Source organism: Macrobrachium rosenbergii, chromosome 12 (genome assembly GCF_040412425.1).
Source record: "Macrobrachium rosenbergii isolate ZJJX-2024 chromosome 12, ASM4041242v1, whole genome shotgun sequence".
Classification (NCBI taxonomy): Eukaryota; Metazoa; Arthropoda; class Malacostraca; order Decapoda; family Palaemonidae; genus Macrobrachium; species Macrobrachium rosenbergii.
In genome coordinates, this window is record NC_089752.1 from 91,463,202 (window position 1) to 91,487,469 (window position 24,268).

At 36.1% G+C, this 24,268-nt stretch overlaps 2 protein-coding genes across 7 annotated transcripts in view; both read right to left on the reverse strand.

Moving 5' to 3' along the window:
• The window catches only part of LOC136843752 (probable G-protein coupled receptor CG31760), a 1,299,116-nt gene extending 1,290,680 nt beyond the window's left edge, over positions 1 to 8,436 (reverse strand). For 2 of the 6 annotated variants that reach the window (XM_067112416.1, XM_067112415.1), the window contains exon 1: positions 7,900 to 8,420. The gene's annotated coding sequence lies outside the window, so the exon portion shown is untranslated. Of the gene's footprint in view, positions 1 to 7,762 lie in introns of all 6 variants that reach the window. The other 4 variants (XM_067112414.1, XM_067112412.1, XM_067112411.1 and 1 more) reach the window with 3 other exon arrangements.
• Positions 8,437 to 11,636: 3,200 nt separating this feature from the next.
• LOC136844140 (uncharacterized) lies at positions 11,637 to 24,021 on the reverse strand. The gene is made up of 7 exons (XM_067113154.1): positions 23,833 to 24,021; positions 21,239 to 21,344; positions 15,024 to 15,195; positions 14,452 to 14,582; positions 14,036 to 14,174; positions 12,848 to 12,944; positions 11,637 to 12,707 (listed from the first exon to the last, which is right to left on the reverse strand). The coding sequence occupies exons 1-7, from the start codon at positions 24,019 to 24,021 to the stop codon at positions 12,582 to 12,584; spliced, it is 960 nt and encodes a 319-aa protein (XP_066969255.1). The 3' UTR covers positions 11,637 to 12,581.
• Between the last annotated feature and the right edge of the window lie 247 nt (positions 24,022 to 24,268).

Consider the following 24,268-nt stretch of genomic DNA (forward strand, 5'->3'; position numbering starts at 1 on the left):
GGTAATATATAGTTTTTTCTGGTCTACAAGATCTATTCCATTTTCTATTTCAAGAGTACAAGGAAGAAATATGTATTAAGCTGCAGCAGTCAAAACGATGAAAATGTAATGGTGGACATAAGATAATACTGAGCAAAGTAGGCAGCTCTACATTCAAGGTGAAAGAAAAGTAACGGAGTCAGCAAGATGGACTAGTGTAAAGAAAAAAACAGGCCTTGCTCTATCTCCGTTTAGAGCTTTAGAGTTCTATACCAGGATAAACCTTTGGCGAGGGCGATTTGCAAGACGTTACTCTGATTTTCACATACAAATATTTATATCGATATGCATCACTGCATATTCCGCATAACTTGTCAAATCCTCAATATCACAACACTCAACAACAAGACTAATGTTTCTACTTGCAAATCTCACTATTTTATGACAAATGGCAAATATTACTTTATTACCCAATTATAAAAAAAAAGATAATCAACACAGCAATCACCACAGCTAAACAGAATATTAATATCACCTCATCATTCAGGCAGACCTGTACTGCCATCAGAGACTAATCTGGATTCCACAACCTCAGAATATTGTCCAACAGATGAGGAAAGCATTATGTATTACAACACCCACATTTGTAAAGTAAGATCACCCACATTTGTAAAGTAAGATCAAGTTCCCCACTTATGGGTGAACAACCATGTAACAAGAGTTTGTTCACTTACATCATAGTTTCAAATATAGAACTATCACCCTGCATCTTTAGATTTTATCGTATGGTGACTTCTATAAATTCATCAAACAAAGTTGATTCCTCCGGAAAATAGGGCAAGCTTCTGAGGGCACCATTTAACAAGTAAATTCAAATTTGAAACTCCTAATATTGCAAAGCCTACAAAGAAAACAACAAAAATCCGATTAGATCTAGGAGGTTGTGACAGAGTATCTTTAAAAAAAATTACCTAAAACAATTCCACATCATGCATTTGAGGAGTTATGCCATTCAAAATTCAAGACGTTAACATTTCAAGAGCACACCACTAAAACCAGCGACCCATTAAATCCTTTAGTGCACAGAGAATTGATCGATTGATGACGTCAGGGAGTCCTATTTACCCTATCTGCCATTTGTTTGTACGGAAGTTGGCGTCCAGTGCGAAGCGCTTCCGTGTTCCTAATACTTATTCGTTAAAGTGTGTTTTGCAGAGCACTCGATTTTACTGATATCGTTATGTATCGTTATCTGTACACGCACACACACACGCAAGCACACAAACATTATATATATATATATATATATATATATATATATATATATATATATATATATATATATATATATATATATATATATATATATATATATATATATATATATATATATATATATATATATATATATATATATATATATATATATATATATATATATCATATATGTAAATATATATACACCTAATATATATGTACATATATCAATCAATCAATAATTTCCTGTGGCACCCACAGTGATGCATAGGGCCTCGATGAACGCCACCACATTCTGTCCTGGACTAACTCCTCAAGATCTCCCAACACTAATTTCCTGCTTCCCGCCTCATTGTCCTCAACCACTTCTCCTTTGGCCTACATCTACCTCTCCTACCAAGGAAAACCCACCATGGTGTTTCTCGTACTATTCCCTGTCTTCTATAAACATGGCCTAAGCACCTCCAGCATGAGAACCTAACATATTCATCAACTGGCTGCACCCCTGTTACCGTACTTCTCTAATTCTGTTTTTATATATATATATATCCTACCCCTCAAATTAATTATTAATTCCTAATATTCTTCTGAGCGCCTTATTTTGAAATGCTAAGAATTTATTATCTGAAGTCACTGCACTGTACCATGATTCAATGCCCTTAAATTAAAATATTCCTAACCATTACCTTATAAATTTTGATTTTTGTATGCACAGAAAAATTACTATTATCCCATATTTTTAAGCGTTTTCACTGCCTGATGAGCCTTTTTTAATCTTTCCATAAATTCTGTGTTCAAAGAACCATCCTTATCTAAATAAGTACCCAAATATTTTAACTTATCCACTTGCTTTACAAATATGCCTTTAATTAGACAATTAGACTCATGATTTCAGTTTTTCCACTATTGATGACCAAACCAACCTTTCGACTTTCACTCACTATAGCAAAATCCATCTAGCTTTGCAGCTAAGCCCTGCTCACTGATTATGTCACGACCATTCCTTGAAGCTGATTGGTTGGCAATGGTTTCGAAAAGTTGGTTAATCTATGGTTCTTTTCATCTTCATTTATTTAGCAATGGTTGTTTTACAGAACTAAAATACGTTCTGCTGATTATCATAAGGAAACGTTATATTATCCCCTGAAATAAAATCATAATGCACATCTCTCTAAAAATGGTAAAAAAAAAGGAAAATATGAATGAAGTTAAGAGTGTTCCACGATGCTGCAGTGTTGTGATTCGTAAATAAGGTTCACCTGAATAGGGAGGTGAGTCAGTGACACAGGGAATGTCTGCCTTCGAATCGGTGCACTTGAATCACTGGACAATGATAATTACCGTCTGATATTGTCAAGCGTGTTCACCATTCTAAATTTAAACACAGACTTTATCAGAACTATGCAGACTGGTATTTCATATTGAGTTCACGAAATTGTACTGCATTTTAATAGTCATAAAATCTATTTCATCCCAATCGTTTACACATTCGGAGGTATGACAAGCAGAGACTGCACTCTACAAAACCAGAATATGCCCATGCTTACCTTCAAGTTACAGTATGATAGGCTATACGAGTCATATTGGATATAATTTGCTGAGAACTTTCTCAAGGACATTTTCTCCTTTCAAAATAACAGGATCATAAAAATGAAAGTAGACCTATAGTGTGCTATGTCTGTCGGTTTACGCAGCTTATGACGTTTGGATTATAGGCCTATCCCTATCTTATATTCAGCCGTTTTATTGTGGTTCTTGTTGTAGTTATTCTAGTTTTTGTTGCTGCTGTTATGGTGCTTGTAGTGTCTTCGAAAATTTTTCATATGGTAACCTAACAATGCAGAATAAACATAGATCTATTCATAAAATACTGGTGTAAAGAATTATCTGCCTACTCTTGTTAATTGAAATTTAGTTATTTGTTTTAATTAAAAGTAATCGAGATATTTATGAATATAGTCTATGCAAGAATATTCTCCTAACAAGAGAGAGAGAGAGAGAGAGAGAGAGAGAGAGAGAGAGAGAGAGAGAGAGAGAGAGAGAGAGAGAGAGAGAGAGAGAGAGAGAGAGAGAGAGAGAGAGAATTTACTGACTCTTATGTATCCTTTTGTCCAAGAGGATAATCTACAAGAATGCCCCCAAAATCAAGTGATTCATGGGCTACTCGCAGACTGCTTTGGATCATCTCATAACTTTTTCTGCTATCATTTTTTTTTTCTTATTTCGTTAAGCATCTTATGATATCTTCATACCATGGCCTTCATTTTCATAGAAATGCTACAGCAGCCTTATACCTTTTGTAAATATACTTTCAAAATATACTTCATGTAGAGCATTTTGATAGTTGTCTGTAAGGCTGAGACAGTCCTATGACTGATCTGTGTGTGCCATCGGCTACGTACCCACAAGTTTTAATTTTATTCTCTGTGGTATAAGTGGCGTTGCAATTACTATGGCCATCCACGCATTTATGTGTATGTGCACTTATGTGTGTACATTCAACTAACCACATACATTGTATATCGTGGAAGTGAAACTACTATATTAATTAAAAGCTACTCTATTTCCAACAGATATGAGTAGAATACTATTTGCGATAAACTGACGTGTCATTGCCTCAAAATATAACATTGACGTGTAGGCCTATGCCCTGCCGTTGCCTCAAAATATAAGAAACTGACGTGTAGGTCTATGCCTGTCCACGGCCCTGCCATTACCTCAAAATATAAGAAATTGACGTGTAGTTCTATGTCCTGTCATTGCCTCAAAATATAAGAAATTGACATGTAGGCCTAATCTCTCAATGATATTAACATTTGACATGCAGGATTATGAAGAATTAATACCCTAATATCAGAACTGGCTGCATAAGTCTATGCTTCATTTCAATTAATGTGGTCTATGTGGGATCGATTCTGTAGGCCAACACCAATTTAAGAGAAAAAGCAAGATGCTTGTGTATTTAGGATGCGCATGATCAAAATAAAAAAAAAAATGATCAAGATCTTCATACTGATATATAACTTAATATATCTTTTATCGGGGATATCAACTGCACACTTCACGACTCCGGGAACTCAAATCTGTGGTGTCAAGATTCATATACGAAACTCAACATTACCGAATGGAGTCAAATTCGTACTGGTAATCATTTGGACTGTTAACTAGTGTGACGTCATTCCCCTTCGAGGGCTATCCAATCACTGGCGTGCAGTGGGCGGGGCTTAGCTGCAAAGCAAGGTGGATGTTGCTATGGACAATCCAACACACACTGCGTTTTTTCTGGTCCCTCGCAAATCAAAACTATATCACCAGCATAATCTAAGTCAAGAAGTTTCCCATTTTCTCCCAGGAGAATACCCGCATACGTTTCTCTTTTAACCCATCTCATAACGCAATCTACGACCAATACAAACAATAGAGGAGACAGAATGCCATCCTCAGTTAGACCAGACTAAGGCTAACTTCAAATGGATCACTCAAACAACCATCAACCATCACTTTACAAGATGTGCCCTCATGCATGTTCATAATAACCCTTTCAAACTTATCCGGCATTCCATAATGCCTCATGACTTTATACACACACATTATATATATATATATATATATATATATATATATATATATATATATATATATATATATATATAAATATATATATATAAATATATATATATATATATATATATATATATATATATATATATATATATATATATATATATATATATATATATATATATATATATATATATATATATATATATATATATATATATATACATATATATATATAATATATACATATATATATATATATGTGTGTGTGTGTGTGTGTGTGTGTGTGTGTGTGTGTGTATAGGCTATATACTGTATATATAATATACAACAGAGGGAAGCTCTTTATCAGCATCCATCGACAGTTGATTTCACCGTTAAAGGATAAAAAAAAATATTATTGAAAACAACTGCAAAAGATAACAGCGGGAACATTTTACTGTTTACTTGAAAAGCCAATTCCCTCCTGTGTTAATGAATCACCACGGGGCGAACCAGATCTTTCTGCAAGTGTTTAGTCTACCATCCAATTGCTATCTGGGAGAAAAGAAAATTACTTCACCGAAAGGCTGGACCGAACTAATGATGAACAACTTGAAGACGCAATACAGAAAGGTAACAAGAGAGTGTTTTGTTGGATTTATTGCCCATAAGTATCCAAATTTTTATATTTTGTTTATATGTACCAACAGGAAATAACTCATGGACCGGTACAATAAGCAGAGGTCATAATCAACTGTTGAAGTCCACATAAGAACTTTGAGCAAATAAAAACTAGGGGAAAAATTTAAGATGGAGAAATCGCAAATGTTACCAATTTATGTCTTCATTTCTTGTTTATCGTTCGTTGTCGAAAGTTTTTTAACATTTTTCAGTATTAAGAAGGGAAATGATTTATTCGAGGAAAATACTGAAAAAGTACAATGGATATAACAGAATGAGTTTCAAGATCGAGCTTGAGAGCATGTGAAAATCTATTTGTACTGCTCTTGTATACGATGAATGGGTGCATGTACGTTTTTCATACAATTCCTCATATACCTGCGAATTATCGCCAACAATTACCTATACATAACTGCTGAATGCATATTTTTCCAAGATGATAAGCGTTTTCATATCTATTCCTTAAAAAGCATGACACATTCATATGAAAATATACGGTTAATATCTAGAAATACTTTAATATCAAATTATTTACTGGATCCTTATTTCATAAAAATAAGGATCCAATAAATAATGATATTAAAGTATTTCTAGATATTAACCGTATATTTTCATATGAATGTGTCATGCTTTTTAAGGAATAGATATGAAAACGCTTATCTTCTTGGAAAAATATGCATTCAACAGTTAGACTATGTATAGGTAATTGTTGGCGATAATTCGCAGGTATATGAACAGCTATATGAGGAATTGTATGAAAAACGTACATGCACCCATTCATCGTATACAAGAGCAGTACAAATAGATTTTTAAAAAACTAATGATAATATTAAACAGTTAGTAAAAGATAATGAATATTCTGTATTGCTGACTACTGAATGCTGGTCTCCGTTGATGTCACAGAATTAAATTTTGACCCTCAGAGGGCTGATAACCAAATTTCCCCAATTTACTTGCACATAGCTGACCTGTAATTTCCATAGAACTTGACTAAAACCCTGTAATAATAATTACAAATGAAAAACCATACATTACTTGTCATTACTTAACTCACGTGTCAATAATTGAGTATCGCATCTGGCTTACATCCATAAAGAATTTTCGTAAACTTCTCCAAAAGCAGCCAGTGTAAACCGCACTCGTGACCTACTTGTTTCTCTTCATCAACTCAACGAGTGTCGGTTTTCGGGTAGCTAGGGCCCACGGTCTAAAAAAACCACATTGCCTACACACGTCAGTTCACTTTTTCTTAAAAGAGGATAAAACTGGAACTATTTTATTTGGCATTATATAGCCTATAATAAAACATGCTGCTTCAAGTCCTTAACAACACAAAAAATACCCTGAATTCTGAATTTTTTTGTTTGAATAGTATGCTGTATCTGTACACATTTACACAAATATTCACACAACCACGCCATTATGACTGTTAGGCTGATACAATTAACTACAAATATGACAGCTCATCCTTTCAAAATAATCAGATGGCATGGTTGACTGCTATATTTTATGTACCCTACATTTATTAAGTGCCAAGTGACAAAGCATGCTTGATAACGGATTGCGACCAATGATATCAGAGCGCAGGCACTGGAATGCACTGTCATAGTAAATGGTGAATTATACCTTCCCTGAGATAAATCATGTCTTTGTTGGTGTCCACCTGTTAGACAGCCACTGCAAATAGGTATACTCTTTTTATCAGTGCACACAAATTTTATTTTAGTCTACTTTATGGTTATCAGGCACCAGAGCAATCAGTGAAATACACGAGCACCTAGAGCACTCACGCATAGGCCTAAATCTAAAATTTCGACTTATATGTTTATCACGAGCTTAATATCTGGACGTACCTAGAAAAAAAAAAACTTTTTTTCCAAAGAGACAAATCCTTGCGTAATTTTATTAAAATGGCATTACAAATCTGAACGGAATTCGTACCAAGCAGGCAAGGGTGTAATTAGATATCAAAGTCAACAAATGCTTCACTGTAGGCATGGTAAGCTAGTTACTAACGCAGGCATATATGGCCAAAAACAAAGTTGGGCAAAAGAAAGCTAGGCCAAGTCACGGGGAATCTTTAACTGAAGCAAGCATGTGAGAATTCCAATGCAAATCTCGGTTGCATACTGCAATCAGTAGGTTTTGATGAGCTTTGTAAGAGCTAGATGAAATTTATTACAATACACATTAAACATTATATCAACCGCCAAGCTTAAACACTGCATAACCTTTAACTGAAACTAATAATTTATTATTCAAGTTCGTTACAAAAAAAATAATTATATATAATTACACTTACCTTACTACTGTCGAATGCGTATCAATTCCGCACTAGGCTAATCACCTGGGAAATACTAAAGACCACACTTCAAAACAGTCAGCCTTCAGGCTGTTTTCATTTCATGGACTTAACAGTATTGCTTTTCAACAACTGACCTTGGGCTTTGCTGTTTTCACTAATATAAAGGGCGTGACTGATAAGCTTTAGATGCTGCTTCTGCCATTTTCCTCCTGTTCACCTGTCTATTAATGTCAACCGCCGTTTTTCACCACTTGAAAACTGTTCCCCTTATAGCACATCCCGACTTGGAAACTCCAAGGGTTGTATTATTTTCAACCCAGGTCGTTAAACTAAAAACACTTATTTTCAAGGTCTGAGGTCTAACCTCGCCGGACTCTATGAATTACACTTATCACAATTTTCTTTAATAGGTCGGCACTCTATCAAAATACACTTGGCCCGACTAGGGTAATTTTTCCAAACTCTATGGCTTATATCTTTCGTATGAATTCACATTGTGCATAAATTAAAAGGGACCGTTGTGTTCTGAATACATCAGTCTTATTGTTGGATATGTGTCAAAAAGGCGAGTTAAAGGGGGAATGATTAGGAAAACAAACCGTCATTTCGACAACCTGAAGCGCTGCACACTACCTACGTACACTCTTCTCGCTGCCAAGCGAGGGAATGACAGGTCTTTATCCCGTGGACCTCGAATCCTCGCGCTATTAGGCTCGCTCAGGGGCCCCTTGCAAATCTACTCACTGTACCGATCTATTGACCAACAATTTTTACCGCCATTTTCATGCCAAAATTTATATATACATCTGCTACTAATTTCAGAGTGGTCAAATTTTTTATAAAGAAAACAAAATTTCCCTTTTCTATGGTAAACAAAACGATTTGACAGATATGCCACATACACATCACTATTGTTTTTACTAGAGCATATTAGTTGATGCTTTTACCTTTACCAGGCATTCATGCTAGTGTCAAAAAAAACGCCAACTATGATGGAAACAAAAACTGATATGACTGTACGGCCAAATGAAATGGGTCTACGACTGAATTATGGCGGCGTTTTCGTTACGCTCAATCAAGGGCTGATTGCTCCTGCATATGAACAAACCACCTGTAGGGACTGTTCAACGCAGTCAGGTGAGCGGGCGACAAATAAACAAAACTTGAATTTGACGAACAATGATTGTTATAATTTCGATCTCTAAACCTTATATGTCATTTGGTGTTATATGCGCACTGTTTGGTACTACAGTATAATAAGAAACAGTGTTCAGAACGCGAAAATTTTAATTTTTTGTTTTTCGTAACAACGAATCCTGTGAAAAATGCATAATTAAAACGTAATTAAATATTTTAGTAAGAAGCTGAGTTAGAACAGAGGTGCTTTTCGTATTAACGTAACATCTGCTATTTGTAAACCAAATAAAATCATTCTAGAAGTTAATGCAAAATGAAGTGAGCTGTCTTGACGATTGTTGTAGGCGCTAATGTCAAAAAGGATTTGTAAGAGCTGTTTCCACGACTATTGAGAGCATCCTCATTTTCACCAAATGTCCTTGGATCTGTTTTCCCTAAGTTGTTGTACTGTGAAGGAATCTCAGTAGATTGTATCGTGTGCTGTTCATTTGGCAGCACTTTCCAAATCAATAAGCTTCAAGCTCTCTGTGTAGCAAGACTACCTACAACGGTTGAAACTTGGGATTGCGCGTGCGTTTTTGTTCTTTTACTTTTACGTTGTCGATTTTATTCCCTAATACTATGATTATGATTACTGAATCTGTTCTGTTAATATTTCTGCTGGTCCTCGCGTTTCCAGTGGCAAATATTAAAAAGGAGTTTCTGTGTCGGGTATAAATGAGCGTCTCACTTCTGCAGTTAAACTGGAGGAAAGTTGTATTCTGTTAATTTTCTGTTTTGAGTAATTAGAGACAGGTTTGTTGTAAAACAATGCTTAACATTTCATTCTTATTTTGTAGCAGATAATCATGAACAGGAGATTAACAACGAAAACCAAAGGTGATTCAAACTTGTCGTAAACTTTTGAGTCAAGCAATTCTATTTTTACGGAGAGTAACCATTCAGAGCGGTCAGAATCTATCGAGATCACAAGAAACGAGCTAGAAAGAAAAGAAAAATTTACAGGTGAAATTGTCCCCGTTCTCATCGGTAATGAGATACCTGCCTCCAAGGTCCATAGAGATGTATCTCTACAGACCTTGCCCGCCTCTTCAACAGAGGCATAGGGCATTGTGCGGATGAGAAAAATCTCTTTTTTAGCCAATTGCTCTATGATTTCAAAGCGCAAGTTCGGACCGGATGTGCACCATGGTATAAAGGGCAGGAAACGTGAACAAGAGCAAAAAGGAGTCCCAGTTGGTAGATGTGGTTCGAATGTATGGTTGATAAAAGGGTGTATTGCAAGTATGGGAGAGGCAGTAATTCTGGAAAAGCAATTTCCACCCAGCCCGTTTTACGAATTAGTATTTAGAGAGAGCATTTATATATATATATATATATATATATATATATATATATATATATATATATATATATATATATATATATATAATATATATATATATGTATATCATATATATAATATATATGTATGTATATCATATATATAATATATATATATATATATATATATATATATATATATATATATATATATATATATATATATATATATATATATATATATATATATATATATATATGTATAGGTATGTAGAGTATATAGAATTTAGGCGAAAGGCCAAGCGCTGAGACCCCTGTGGTAATTCAGCGCTGGAAGGGAAACTGACGGTAAGAGGGCTTGAAAGGTATACACAGGAGGAAAACCTCCCAGTTGCACTGTAAAACAATTGCTAGGAGAGGGTGGAAAGTAAGATGGAAGAAAGAAAATAGGAACGGATGAACAATTAAAGGAATGAAAGGGGTTGTGGCTATGGGGCGAAGGGACGTTGCAAAGACCCTAAAGTAATGCCTACAGTGCACCACGTGAGGTGCACTGATGGCACTACCCCCTTACGAGGATATATGTACCGCATGTATGAATGTATATACAGTACATATATATACATATATATACAGTATATGTACATATATGCATAAATATGTATTTGAGTGTAGACACAAACACATACATGTCCATGTATTCCACAAAAAATGCTAAATACCTTTGTACTGAAACCAAATGTATACCTAATGAATACGTATGTGTCAGAATAGAGCAAAATAGTGCTGTTTTTATGTATTGCTATTATACTGAGAGGCGAAGGTAAAATTCTTCCTAGTCATTATCCTTGTCATTTTAAGGTTCAACTACTGTAATTATAATTCTCGTTAATTCCAGTATGATATTTTCCAGATACAATTACTCCCCTATTAACGTCATGCGCTGTTCCAGGTAGTGAGGCTGACCCTTGGCCTTTAATGGTTCCCCAGGCGCCCCACCTATGGATGTTCATGACAATAAACATGATTTATATGTTGTTTGTAATTGCCTTGACGGAGATGGCGCGTGTTTGTGTCTGGATGTGTGCGTGGATACTGTGCGTCTACTGTATGTTCCTATTTCAAGGTCCTACGATATGATATTATGTTGCTCAGCAGTACTAAGACAAGGAGACTTCACCTACGGAATGGAATGGAATGTCAAGTTTAGGCCCAAGGCCAATCGCCGAGACCTCTGAGGTCATCCAGCGCTGAAAGGAAAATTAAGAGCAGAAAGGTTTGAGAAGCTTAACAGGAGGAAAACCTCAGAGCAGTTGCACTATGAAACAATTGTTAAGAGAGGATGGAAAGTAAGATGGAAGAAAGAGAATATGAACGGGTAATGGAATGAAAGGGGTTGCAACTAGGGGCCGAAGGAACTCTGCAAAGCACTTCAGTAATGCCTACAGTTCACCGCATGAGGTGTACCGACGGCATTACCCCGCTGCGAGGGTCTGACCTATCTACGAAGGGATTGGCTTACACTATGTCTTCTAAGTCAAATGGAAAGGCTTTGCATACGCATATTTTCACCAGCACGAGAAAGGTTTTTTTTTTTTTTTTGAGATCCATTATATTACGTGTAACTGAGTAGGTTTAGAAAAGACGGCGAAGAAAGTGTCGCAGAAATTGCTGGATGGAATTAATAGTAACACAAGGTCAATCTTTTAACTCAATGAGAGGACTCTTGAACCGAGTCAAATTTATAATGGAAGAAGTGGTTGTTGGATCTGTATTCATACAATAAACGAAATTCGTTGAAGTTAACTTTCTTTGAAGTGTATCTGGAAATAGCAGAGCAGATGAAAAGATGAAATCGAAGGTACGAAGATAGTTGGGTGGCAGGAGAAGAAAAATTAAGGGAAAAAGATTGGCAAGCACTGTGTACAGTATAAGATATTTCAGAGCTGAGAAGATCATCTCAAAGGGCTTGCAAGTTAAATAGTTCAGTAGCTTCGTAAGTATGTAATGGGGCACAAGCATTTCATCCTAAATGTAGTAGCCGGAGACGAGTAGTATTAGTTTTGGTAGCTGTAGAAGGATTATTTCCTTGTAACGTCTCCTCCATTGCATGGAAAAAAGCTGTAGTCCAGCTTTTCTCTGAAGTACCCTGGTGGAATGACAAACAATATATATATAATTTTGCTGAAAACAAAATCTACTCTTAGAGAAGCATTTCAGGAATAAAATTCCTTTGACAACATGAGATTTATTCATTTCGTTTTCACTCATATTCCAAAGTCATAAAACATTCCAAAGTCATAAGACAGTCTGTTCTCTCCCTTAACGCATCCCCTTTTTTTTATATAGTACTACATCAAACGACGCCTGAACCAGCGAAGTGATGTGAGTTAGCGCTTCCCTCCAGATCAGCAACAAGATTTATGTAGTCAACCTTGTCTTCTAATCTCCGTAAGGCCACTTCCAGCGACGCTTCGTCCAGCTGGAAGGAGGGATAAACGATGGTGTTATGTTGCATATGCCCGAAGAGGAAGATTATTTCTCTGTAAATCTTCCCAACTAAACTTAAAGAAATATAATTTACAGCAGTAAGGTAAAAGAATTGGAAAAACAGTTACTTACTTGACAAGGAATATGATCGTGGATATTGGGTCGTATCCGGTAGTCAAGTTCATGGCAGAAATGCGCGTAGTCAATCATGCCATCTTCCCGTTTGAAGCTGTTTTTGGAAGAATAATTAGTACTACGAAAGTGACAATCATTGCATTTAGAAAAACAGAGCACCGAAATTTCAAGTTTTCTTTCGGTTCCAGGTGCTTTTACGGACTATTCGTTCAAATGACTTTCTAGGTCAAAATATTGGATGAATATGTCGGGTAACATTCAGAACAATCTTTAAGCCTCCATTTAACATAAAAGGTTTACGAAATACAAGCTACAGTGAAAGGCCTTAAGAAATTCATAAGTTCATACTCTGCATGGACAGTAACCATTCATGCTTTTCCAAGGTGATGACAGCAAACCAAAATCAACAAGACTAATGAAATAATTTTACTGTTAGTTGCCCTGATTTTGAGATTTAGACAAAAAAAAATTGAAATGTTTGTAAAGCTTCACTCCTAACAAATGCGTGGGCAATTCCTCATAACCAAATTTAAAGTATTCACGGAGTGAATCCAACAGAAACGTACTGTGCATATCATATGCGGCCACTTCTATTTGTCAGTAAATCAATACGTCTAAGCAAAATGCTGCATACGTTGATAAATAACTTTCTGAATAAATGGCCAATTGACATTAAAAGCTGAACTTCTCCACAGGCAAGAATGGGAGAATATAGATTGTGTTCACATCCAGGAATTCACTAACGCATTAAAATATTTGATTTAGATAGCCCAATACACCAGTCAAGACAAACATAATTAGATAAGCAAATGAGCTCATGAACTAAGAGAAGAATATTTCCTCATAATAAATACAAGTCAAGTACAAGAGACTGCTTGTGACCAGGCTCAAAGAGCAGGCTGAAGATATTATGGGCGAGCGATTATTTCAGTTTAGCGATGGATGTTATCTTTCTTAGACAATTTAACCTAAGATGTGTGCGGAGACACAGACCTAGACTAACGCTGCTTTCATTTCACCACTTTAAAAGCACCCATTACCCTTTCATGGATACCAAATGCTCTAGGGAAGAGCTCTTGAAACTAGACGCATCTGTTGATTTCGTTCTTAATCTCGCTGGTGGTGTTTGAAAACCGTAAAATGAATGAAACAGGATGACTAACGATAGAGATATTCGATCCCCACCTTTCCACCAGGGCGTCGGTGAGTGCTGTCGGGAAAGGAAGTCTGGTAGCCACTACAGCAGCCCTCAAGTCACTTGCGGGCAGTACGCCCTTTGCTTCGATGTCACGCCCACGCAGTCCAGACATGAGGTCAGGAATTCCTTTGGAAAAAGAGATTTCTGCTATGCAGCTTCATAATTCACCATTATGCGGTCAATTATTCACTTTTAAGAACTTTACGTCTACCACGAGGTAAGTGGCAATTACAGTGTCTTTTTAAGCTATTAGCAAAGGCGATTTTCATATTTCCTTGTAAAAACATTGACGCTTGTGAAATTTTCAGTGAGATCAGCAATATGCAATAAAACAAGCACTAATCTACTCAAAAGCTTTTGCTATCTCCTTCAACAAAGGCTAAGCTCCGTCTGAGCACCATACCTGAATTCAGTCTGGGGAACTCAAAAACAGACACTGTAGAGTCGAAGACATAGAAATTGATGACGAATTCCCTCTCTCGGTCTTTCTCCTTGTCGGTGACAAAGCGCAGGATGGTTCCTTCATAGCCGTCCCTGAGAAGAGAGAGAAAAATTCTGAGCGAATGCCCATCACTTCAACTTTTAAATTAGAGAGAGAGAGAGAGAGAGAGAGAGAGAGAGAGAGAGAGAGAGAGAGAGAGAGAGAACCATGAATCATGTTAAGAAGTAAAGCTGGAAATTAGCTTACACTTCTTAGCTTAGAAACGGCATAATATAGCAGGATAGTTCAGAAAACATCGTATCTGGTGTCGAATTTTGCCTTCCCTCGTTATTCATTGGCAACATAACCTTATAGAAGCACTCTCAAAAACTGCATTTTTTTCTTTTGGCATTTCACAACTTAGCTCAGAATGTGAATTTTCATTTCTACGGCGATGGCTGAGGCTCACGTACAGGAAGTGTCATCCAGCTAAGGAAATGTCACCTGGCGTCATCTACCAATTTATCCAATGACCTGAGCCCTATCTGTCCTACCTGATGTCGCGGGCGTGATAACCTCCCACTATCGTAGTGACCGTCGTGGGGAGAGGGTGTAGGGGGTCTCTAGGGGGCTCTTCCAGCCACCGAGGATCCAACGGAGTGATTCGGGGCGTCTGGTGCATCCCGATGTCCTTCTGCAGGTACTCGTAGCCTACAGGTACTTGGTCTGCGGAGGTTCGAGTCAGAGATTAGTGTGGACAGTATTAAAGAGAAGATGTGAAGTCTCAAAACTGTCCATGAATTACATACTTCAGTTTTCGAAATTCTGGCATTATGGTATTCATATTGTATCCTTCATTTTTATTACTGAGCAAGTAATATATATATATATATATATATATATATATATATATATATATATATATACACACATATATATATATATATATATATATATATATATATATATATATATACAGGGTGATTGAAAAGTAACTCCCTATTTTAACATTCTTATAATTTATTTCTTATATATAAATTTTACAAGAAATGAATGAGAAGAAAGCTTCTAACATGGATTTTTATTAAAAATTCGATATGGGCACCAGCATTTGCCACCAGCTTCTCAAGCCACCCGAGAAATAAATTCCTGAGATGTATGCTAGTATTGCACCAGCCCAGTTTTTTTTTGCCATGCCCCTAGGTTAGGTTAGGTTAGTACCTCTAGAGTAATTTTGGTGTGGGGAAACATACTGAGATCATTTTCAAGAAAATTCTATGGTTATTTTTTAAGATATGGCATCCCGCTTTTTTCAGGGAACGGTTCCAGTATTCAGTTACATCTGAGGAAAATGCACCCTGAAACCACATCGACTGATTTTACTAAGAACTCTTGTGGGATGGAAGACATAACTTCTTGTATCTGCCCTTCAAGTTCTCCCGAAGTCACTGGCTTGGTAGAGTAGACTTGCTCCTTTAACCAACAGCAAAAAAAAAGCCGCAGGTTGTTAAGTCAGGGCCTCTGGCTGGCCACTCATGCAGATGACGACCCATCCATATCCCAGGGAAGTGTGCACTCAGCCATTCACGAACAACAATAGCAAAATGTGGAGGAGTGCCGTCTTGCATGAAAATCAAATATTCAGTATTCTCCCTAGTACTAATAACTGACCAGGCTTCATCTTGCAGCATGGTGAGGTGCCTTTTGGCATTGTTGTTCGTGAATGGTTGAATGCACACTTCCCTGGGAGATGGATGGGTTGTTGTCCACATGAATGGCCAGCCAGAAGCCCTGACTTAACACCCTGCAACTTTTTTCTTTGGTGTTGGTTAAAGGAGCAAGTCTACTCTACCAAACCAACGACTTTGAAAGAACTTGAAGGGCGAATAGGAGAAGTTATATCTTCCATCTCACAAGAGTTCCTGGTGAAATCAGTTAATGTGGTTCCCGGGCGGTTTGAGTGCTGGTGGCGAATGCTGGTGCCCATATTGAATTTTATATAAAACTCCATGCTATACAATTTCCTCTCATATTCATATCTTGTAAAAATTATGGTTAAGTAATAAATTATAAGAATTTTAAAATAGGAGTTACTTTTCAATCACCTGTATATATATATATATATATATATATATATATATATATATATATATATATATATATATATATATATATATATATATATATATATATATATATATAATATATAGGGGCCCATAAAAACGCCAAAATGTAGAAAATAAAGGCTATATTTCAGAGATCAAGAGGTCTTTCTCCGCAGGTAAATAGTGAATCAGAAAAGGTAGCAGAAAAGCGGTATTTATACCAGAAAGTCCATAGGTCAGCCGTTACATCACTCCAGTTGACGGTTTCTCTTTGATGTTCTTAATCACTGGCTGAAGGAAGATTTTATCTATAATATCCGAATCCCAGGCGCCTCTTGAAAGATTCATGGTGTTTCTTTGTTTAATCAATGCTGATTCCACCATCTGGCTTTTGAACCGAAAATTGCTGCAATAAATTATACATGATATATTCCAGTTTATTCTGTGGTTATGGTTATTTATGTGGTTAAAAATAGCTGAGCTCTGTTGTCTGTACCTAACTAAACGTTTATGCTGTGGTAATCTCTTAGGGAGTGATTTGCCTGTAAAGCCAGTATAAGATTGGTCACAATCGAGGCAAGGGATTTTGTAAACTCCTGCGTCTTTGGGGACTGGCTTTTGTTGGACGTTAATAGGGATTTGGCTATGGTATTTGGGTAGGTAAAAGCAAAAGGGTTTAGAGTTTCCAAGAGTCTACGTCACCGTCTTAATCCTGTCCATGTGCGGGATTTTTATTTTATTGTTGGGTGTCTTTCTGGTCTTGTTTGTGGGTGGACAGTAGGAAATAGTGTTTGCTTTGTGGATCGCTTCCTCAGTTATATGGTCAGGTATTTTAAAGACGACTGCTGCTAAAGGATTTGTTCAATTTAATTTTCCAGGAAATCCGAGTAGCGAAAACGTACAGCTCTATGCCAATCTTGACAGAGATGTCATAATAGCCATAAAAATGGATGTATGACAGAGAGAAAGTTGGTTTTCTATATATGGTAGATTTGTATTCTGTCATACATCCATTTTTATAGCATAAATAACCATAATCACAGAATAAATTGGAATATGTCTCGTATAATTTATAGCAGCAATTGTCGGTTCAAAAACCAGATGGTGGAATCAGCCTTGATTAAACAAAGAAATACCATGAATCTTTCAAGAGGCTCCTGGGATTCAGATTTTATAGATAAAATCTTCCTCCAGCCAGCGATTAAGAAGATTAAAGAGAAATTGTCGATGTAACGGCTGACCTATGGACCTTCTGGTATAAATACCGCTTTTCTGTAACTTTTTCTCATTCACTATTTGCCTGAGGAGGGAGACAGTTTGGTCTCTGAAATATAGTCTTTATTTTCCACATTTGGCGTTTTTATGGGCTCCTTATATTTAATGGCATTCTGTTATATACACACACATATTTATATATACTCGTATATATATTTATACAGTATATATATATGTGTGTGTGATATATATATAATATATACTAGCTGACCAACCCGGTGCTGCCTGGAAAAACTCTGAATGACATTTGATAAACTATAATATATATATATACAGTATATATACAATATATATATATATATATATATATATATATATATATATATATATATATATATATATAGGCTATATATATATATATATATATATATATATATATATATATATATATATATCCTCCTTAACATGCGCTCCCCTCTGTCTCTTTTTCACTCTCCCAACACACCCATTCACTATCAGAGAATTCAATTCAACAACCTTAATCCGTGTATTCACGATCAAATTTACCTGTCAGTTCATCAAAACTGCTATTAAAACTTACATGCAGACAACAGTTTGTGGGCGGAGACAGTCCACTCACCTGAATGGATGAACTGATGGTATTATTACCTAAATAATTTCCAACCGATTGACAGGTAATTGCACGTGTGGGCAGGTTAGCATCAATTTCATGACAGTCCGCCACTGTATTTCATCTGGGAAGTATCTCAGACTCTCTGGTCAAAAAATTAATAAATTATGTACTGTATAGACGTTATTCATTTCACTGTTAGACTGTTCAACGCTATTTGTACGCCTTTTATTAGTCCAAATCATACGATAAAAATTCAAAACAATATTTCCATGTGTTACAGACAATTTGGTATAGGCCTAGGCCAATGATGTCTTTTGATGATATGTGTTACTATAATGAAAGTAAACTTCACTGTCCATAAAAAGCTGAACCAACCCCTTAGTTCTAATTTAAACTCAACCATTAATATTGTATTGTCTTTTTTTAATAAGAAATATTTAGTTTATACTCTGTTACTCCTTTTTACTTCCTTCCTAATATCAGGTGAATTGCTGCAACAGTTAGCCTTCCACCCCTCATGATATCAAGAAAAAAAATGGCAAAGCACTTTCTTATATGGCCAACTTCAACTTGTGATTCATATTCTTTATATCGGTTTCAGTCAATTCGTACCTTTGGTAATAACGTAATCATGAATCAAACAAAATCTTTTCTCTTCTTGGAGTAATGTTAGGCAATCGGTTTTTATTGTTTTGAATCATTACGTGTTGATAAAAGATTAAAAGACAGATATGAATATATATATGTCATTCTAATATATAACCATTAACAATAATTTTGTTTTCCTAAATGACGGGAATATTATTGCTTACTGTGTATGTTTACATTAGCGAAAGGTACGAAATTGACGTGTTGTGCAAGATGTGAGCACTTCGACGTTCCTCGAAGGGCAGTAGTTGCCATTTCTTAATTTAATCCCTATTTGCACCATATACATTTACCCTCCATACACGTAAATTCTGCAAGTGTCTTTAGGAAAAGATTTCCGAATGTAATGATCTGCATTCCTGTAAAGTTCAAATCTAGATTTTTCAGTCATTATATCTTCCAGGTAATCAGTACTAAGCAACGTGAAAAGAAACTCATCTTCCGCATGCAGTGAGGTGTTTTGCCAATTCGCATGATAATTAATTCTAACTGTCAAATTCTGGAGTGTCCAAGGTGATATTTTGACTATTCCAGATCTCATTTAAAACGGCTTTAAAACGAAATACGTCACTATATCGACATACATCACCGTAACGTCACGAAGCGGTCGCTATAGCGAATTCCAAAGAAACTAACGAATTAATGAGGAAATTCGCATTTGTTCGGGCTACCATACATCTGAGGGTTTGCAGTGGGGGAGTTTAATGACGTCACCAACAGAAAAGTTGGAGCTTTCCACCCAAGCTACAGGTGACTTCCATAACGATACTGAAGAAAAGGTGGACTAAAAACGAAAATTTCATATTTGTTTTGTCTGTCACGGGGTAGGGGTTTGATTTTGAATTATAAACCTTTCTGGGGTGACATAGAAGCCGTGTGCAAAATTTTATCTGGGTCTGTCAAGCGATTTGGATTTCTATAGTAGGCAAACAAACATGCAAACTTTCACTTTTATAAGCATGTATATATATATATATATATATATATATATATATATATATATATATATATATATATATATAATGAAAATAATACATAGAATGTATGTGCCTTATGTTTTCCAATAACCGAAGCTCTTTCTCTCCTTCTCCTCCCACCCTCACCCCCAGAGAACAATGTCCCTCCTGTCCGATGTAACCCAAGCTTTTGTTGACCTATTCTTTAACTAAAATTACACTAAAAGTCCATAAAAACTTCCGGAATCTAATTTTATCATAAGTAAAAAAAATAGGACAATAAACATAATGCAAGTCACCAAGTGGTTTTCATAAGAAAACAGATAGAGGTTAAGAATAATATTTTTAAAAGGTCCAATATATAAATTGTCAAGTGCCAGAATTCCTCCTTCATAAATGGATCCATGTATGTATAATAATGTAAAAATTGTCTAAATAAATATTGACCTTATTCCGTAACAGGTACAAAAATGCTCCAAAGATTTGTTAGCATACAGTATTCTAGTATCTTTGTAAAACGGCACCTTCAGACTCCTCCTACTATCTCCCTTCTCCTTACTCCTGACCCCCTCTCCCGGTCAAGTTTCCCTTTGCTCTAGGTTCTTGCACACGTGTGTCTTGTCCCAGCTCCTGCTTCGTAAGCGCTTGTAGAGAACTTCTCTAATAACTGAGTTACCTTTTGTATACCATGTGATATTTTGAATTTGGGTATTGGGCAGAATATTTTATAGCTTATTGTTTGTGTTGGATAAATATAATCGTTCTGAAAGGTTCTCTCGGCTCTTCCCTTTCAAGGAGGGAAAAATAAGCTTAAGTACTTACCAATGTCAAAAACATCTTTTGTAGTAGATGGTTGTGAAAGAGTCGCATGAGGCGTCCTGCGACGGATATGGCATTCCCAGCAGGAGTTCAGAAGGCTTCAGAAAAGATGGACTGGGCAGCGCCTGTTGAACGTTATCCAAGTATTGGTTGCAGTGGCGAAAGTATACTATCTCTCTCTCTCTCTCTCTCTCTATGCCATTACACATCAGGAATCACTGATTAAATCAATATTATCGATTATTTTATTAATGCCAGGATCAAGGCCATTTCTTTTAATACCACATAGTTATGTGGGTGGCGTAACCATGCGATCACTAAACTAAAGCCTTTATGAACTTCATTTTAATAGCGATTCTTCAAAGCAATAGTTTCAAGGAGGTTAGAATTACTGTTCACCTGTGGTCTCTGGTCTTTGAGGTGGGCCCTTGCCTCTCGAAGACCAACCAAGTTCAGGGCTGGGCGACCCACGGCTCCTAAACTTTCTGCTCCGTTGACCTCCGACAGTTCTTGTGAAAACAACGCTTGAATTTCACGAAAAGATTATATATATATATATATATATATATATATATATATATATATATATATATATATATATATATATATATATATATATATATATATATATATATATATATATATATATATATATATATATATATATATATATATATATATAATATATATAATATATATATATATATATATATATATATATATATATATATATATATATATATAATTATATACATGCTGTATATGTATATCACATCCAGAAATTTCCTCTGCCAGGGGTGGCACTAGAGAAAAGACAATTAGCCGCTTCATACGCCTACACAAAACGCTCATCTACACCGCCAATCCCTGTACAAACTTTATGCCATTTGCCTCTATCTTGCCTTCATAGAGGAGTAATGTCGTCACTGCACCTCATCAGGAGCACTGTAGACATTACTCAAGGGCGTTTTCAGTGCCCCTTCGGCCCTTAGCTGCACCCACTCTTAAGTCTTGTACTTTACCTCCATTCCCGCTTCCTTTCTTCACATTTGCTCTCCAATACCTGAACTGCTACTTCTTAGTGCAACTGTGGGGTTTTATCCCAATTACTCCCACAGATCCTTGTACTTCATCTTCTTTATTTACTGGATCTTTTCGTCTTGCTGTTCAACCACTCCAACTCCCTCGTTTTTTCGTCTTATGCGCTGAATAGCCCAAGGTGCTCCAATGCTTGGCTTGAAAGCCGTAATTTCATAAATCAAATCAACCGCTATCTTGCACTAGCCTCGTGCTTCCTTACTATTTATAATCTTCCCTTCCAATTTTCTAGGACCATCTCAAAACACCCTGATTCATCCTTTCATGTGCACTAACCTTTTTCTTCTTCTGTGTATCTACTTTTCTCTCTTTTTCAGATCTCATGCCACATATATTACACCAACAATTTATTTTAACTTATTCTCTTTTTCAGATCTCACGCCACATATATTACACCAACAATTTATTTGAACTTATTCAAGATTTTTTTTATTTTATTTGTATCAACATCCACACCACCATAAATGAAACTGGTTTAACAATCTATCATATATTCCAAATATGCATTTCATTGGGATACAGCCTAACTACAATCGCTGCTTTACCTATTCTGTGACATCTCTCATCCTACCATCATCCATTATATTAACTCTAAAATACAAATATAAACTATTACTTCTAACCTTTCACCGTCCATACTACCATTCACCGCCCCATCTTCCTGGTTTTCATTTATTAACATAACATTTGCCTTTACTTTCATGTCTTGAAAACACTTTTGATCTTTCTCACTAGTTACTGCAGCTTCTCTCCACTATCCCAGTCAGTATTGTGTCACCTGCAAATATCAGCTATTCTATATTCCATTAGCAACCCGTTTTCTTACCCCAGAACTTTGCACCTCTGGCTTGTTACAGTCTTCCACAGATAACGATAATAAGCGGCCATGGAGGCGTGACACAACTTTATCTCAGACCCACTTTTACACCAGACCAGTCATTCTCCCTGAAACATATTCTAACACGTTCTTCGCTCTCATGATAATCACTTTAAATTCCTCTCAACAAATTACTCTCTAACCCATAAATCCTTAGAACTCTTCACTTTGCCTCTGTTAATTCTTTCATAAGCTTTTTCTAGGTCCATGTATGCCATATACAACCTTTGCTCTTTATGATCAAGCTTCTCTTATAACTATTTCATAATGGGCACTTAATCGACACACCTTGACCCTTATTTTAAGTCAAAATCTTCCATTTCAATCCTTTAGTTATGAGTCTTGCATACCATACAAATTCACTAATATAATGAGTAACTTTTTGCCTTTAAATTCTTACAGATGCATCTTACCTTTACCTCTATAGTTCCTCTCCCCTAATCCTTCCAAATAATTCGCTCACACAGACATAAGTGACATGCTCTAGTTAGCCACTTCAATCACGTCTTAAATATTGTACTACATCATTTCACTTCCAATAATACCAGTTCCATCCCTCAACCCTTTAATGTCTTCTTGGCATCCTCAACAATCACTTCATAAGCCTTCTCAAACTTACACTAACATCTTCCACTCGTGAGTCAGTTACAAATGCCACTTTTCAACAAATCTTGAAATTACTCAGTCCATCACGTGGACTGCATTACCTTCAGGTGGTATCTTTCCATTTTCAGTTCTTATTTTTACTCTAATTAAAGAACTTACTTATATGCATTCCTTTATTTATGTGACATGCATGCCTCTTTCTCTCTCTCTGTTTCCTCCAGAGTTCCCATCTAACCTTTTATGTACATAACTTTGTGTTCTGTAGTTGTATGCGTTTGGGCGGGTAATATGCTTTACACAAATACGACAAACAGAACACTCAATTAAGAGGCATTGGTTTTAAGAAAATATAAAAAATCATAAAAAATGCGGAAAAAAACTGCAGAATGGTATAACCCTTTTCACCTTAGCCACGGGTCCCCTCTTCAGGAATTTCTTAGGCAACTGGGGTTTGGCAGGCGTCAGGGCATCTTGATGGGGAGCGAGATGATGAACGCGGACCTCCGCTGTATCGTCCTCCAAGTAGTACCTAAGTTCCACCTTTTCAACCACAGGGTCGTGACCCCACCCATACTCATGTCGTAGCCGACCCATTCTCCAAAGAACCTGACGGTACCAGACTGAATTTAATGCATATGGTTTTCGTTTCATGTCAGTATATACAATTCAACACTACATAGAACATACAATCTATTCCCTTATCTGTGTACCAGGACTTCTTTTCTGACACTTCTGGTTCTCTTTCAATCCAACATGCTCAAAGTCTCCTTTTCATTTCTACAACACTCTAGATTTATACGTTTTTATTAATCTATCCTCAAATGTTTTTTATCAACAAAGC

Bases quoted from the DNA above. Each gene is read 5' to 3' on its own strand.
- LOC136844140 (XM_067113154.1), bottom strand. From the start codon at position 24,021: ATGGGTCGGCTACGACATGAGTATGGGTGGGGTCACGACCCTGTGGTT. The intron at 14,583-15,023 runs GTAGGACAGATA...CTCTCTTCTCAG, and splicing joins TATCACGCCCGCGACATCAG to GGACGGCTATGAAGGAACCA. The intron at 12,708-12,847 runs GTAAGTAACTGT...CCCTCCTTCCAG, and splicing joins ACGATCATATTCCTTGTCAA to CTGGACGAAGCGTCGCTGGA.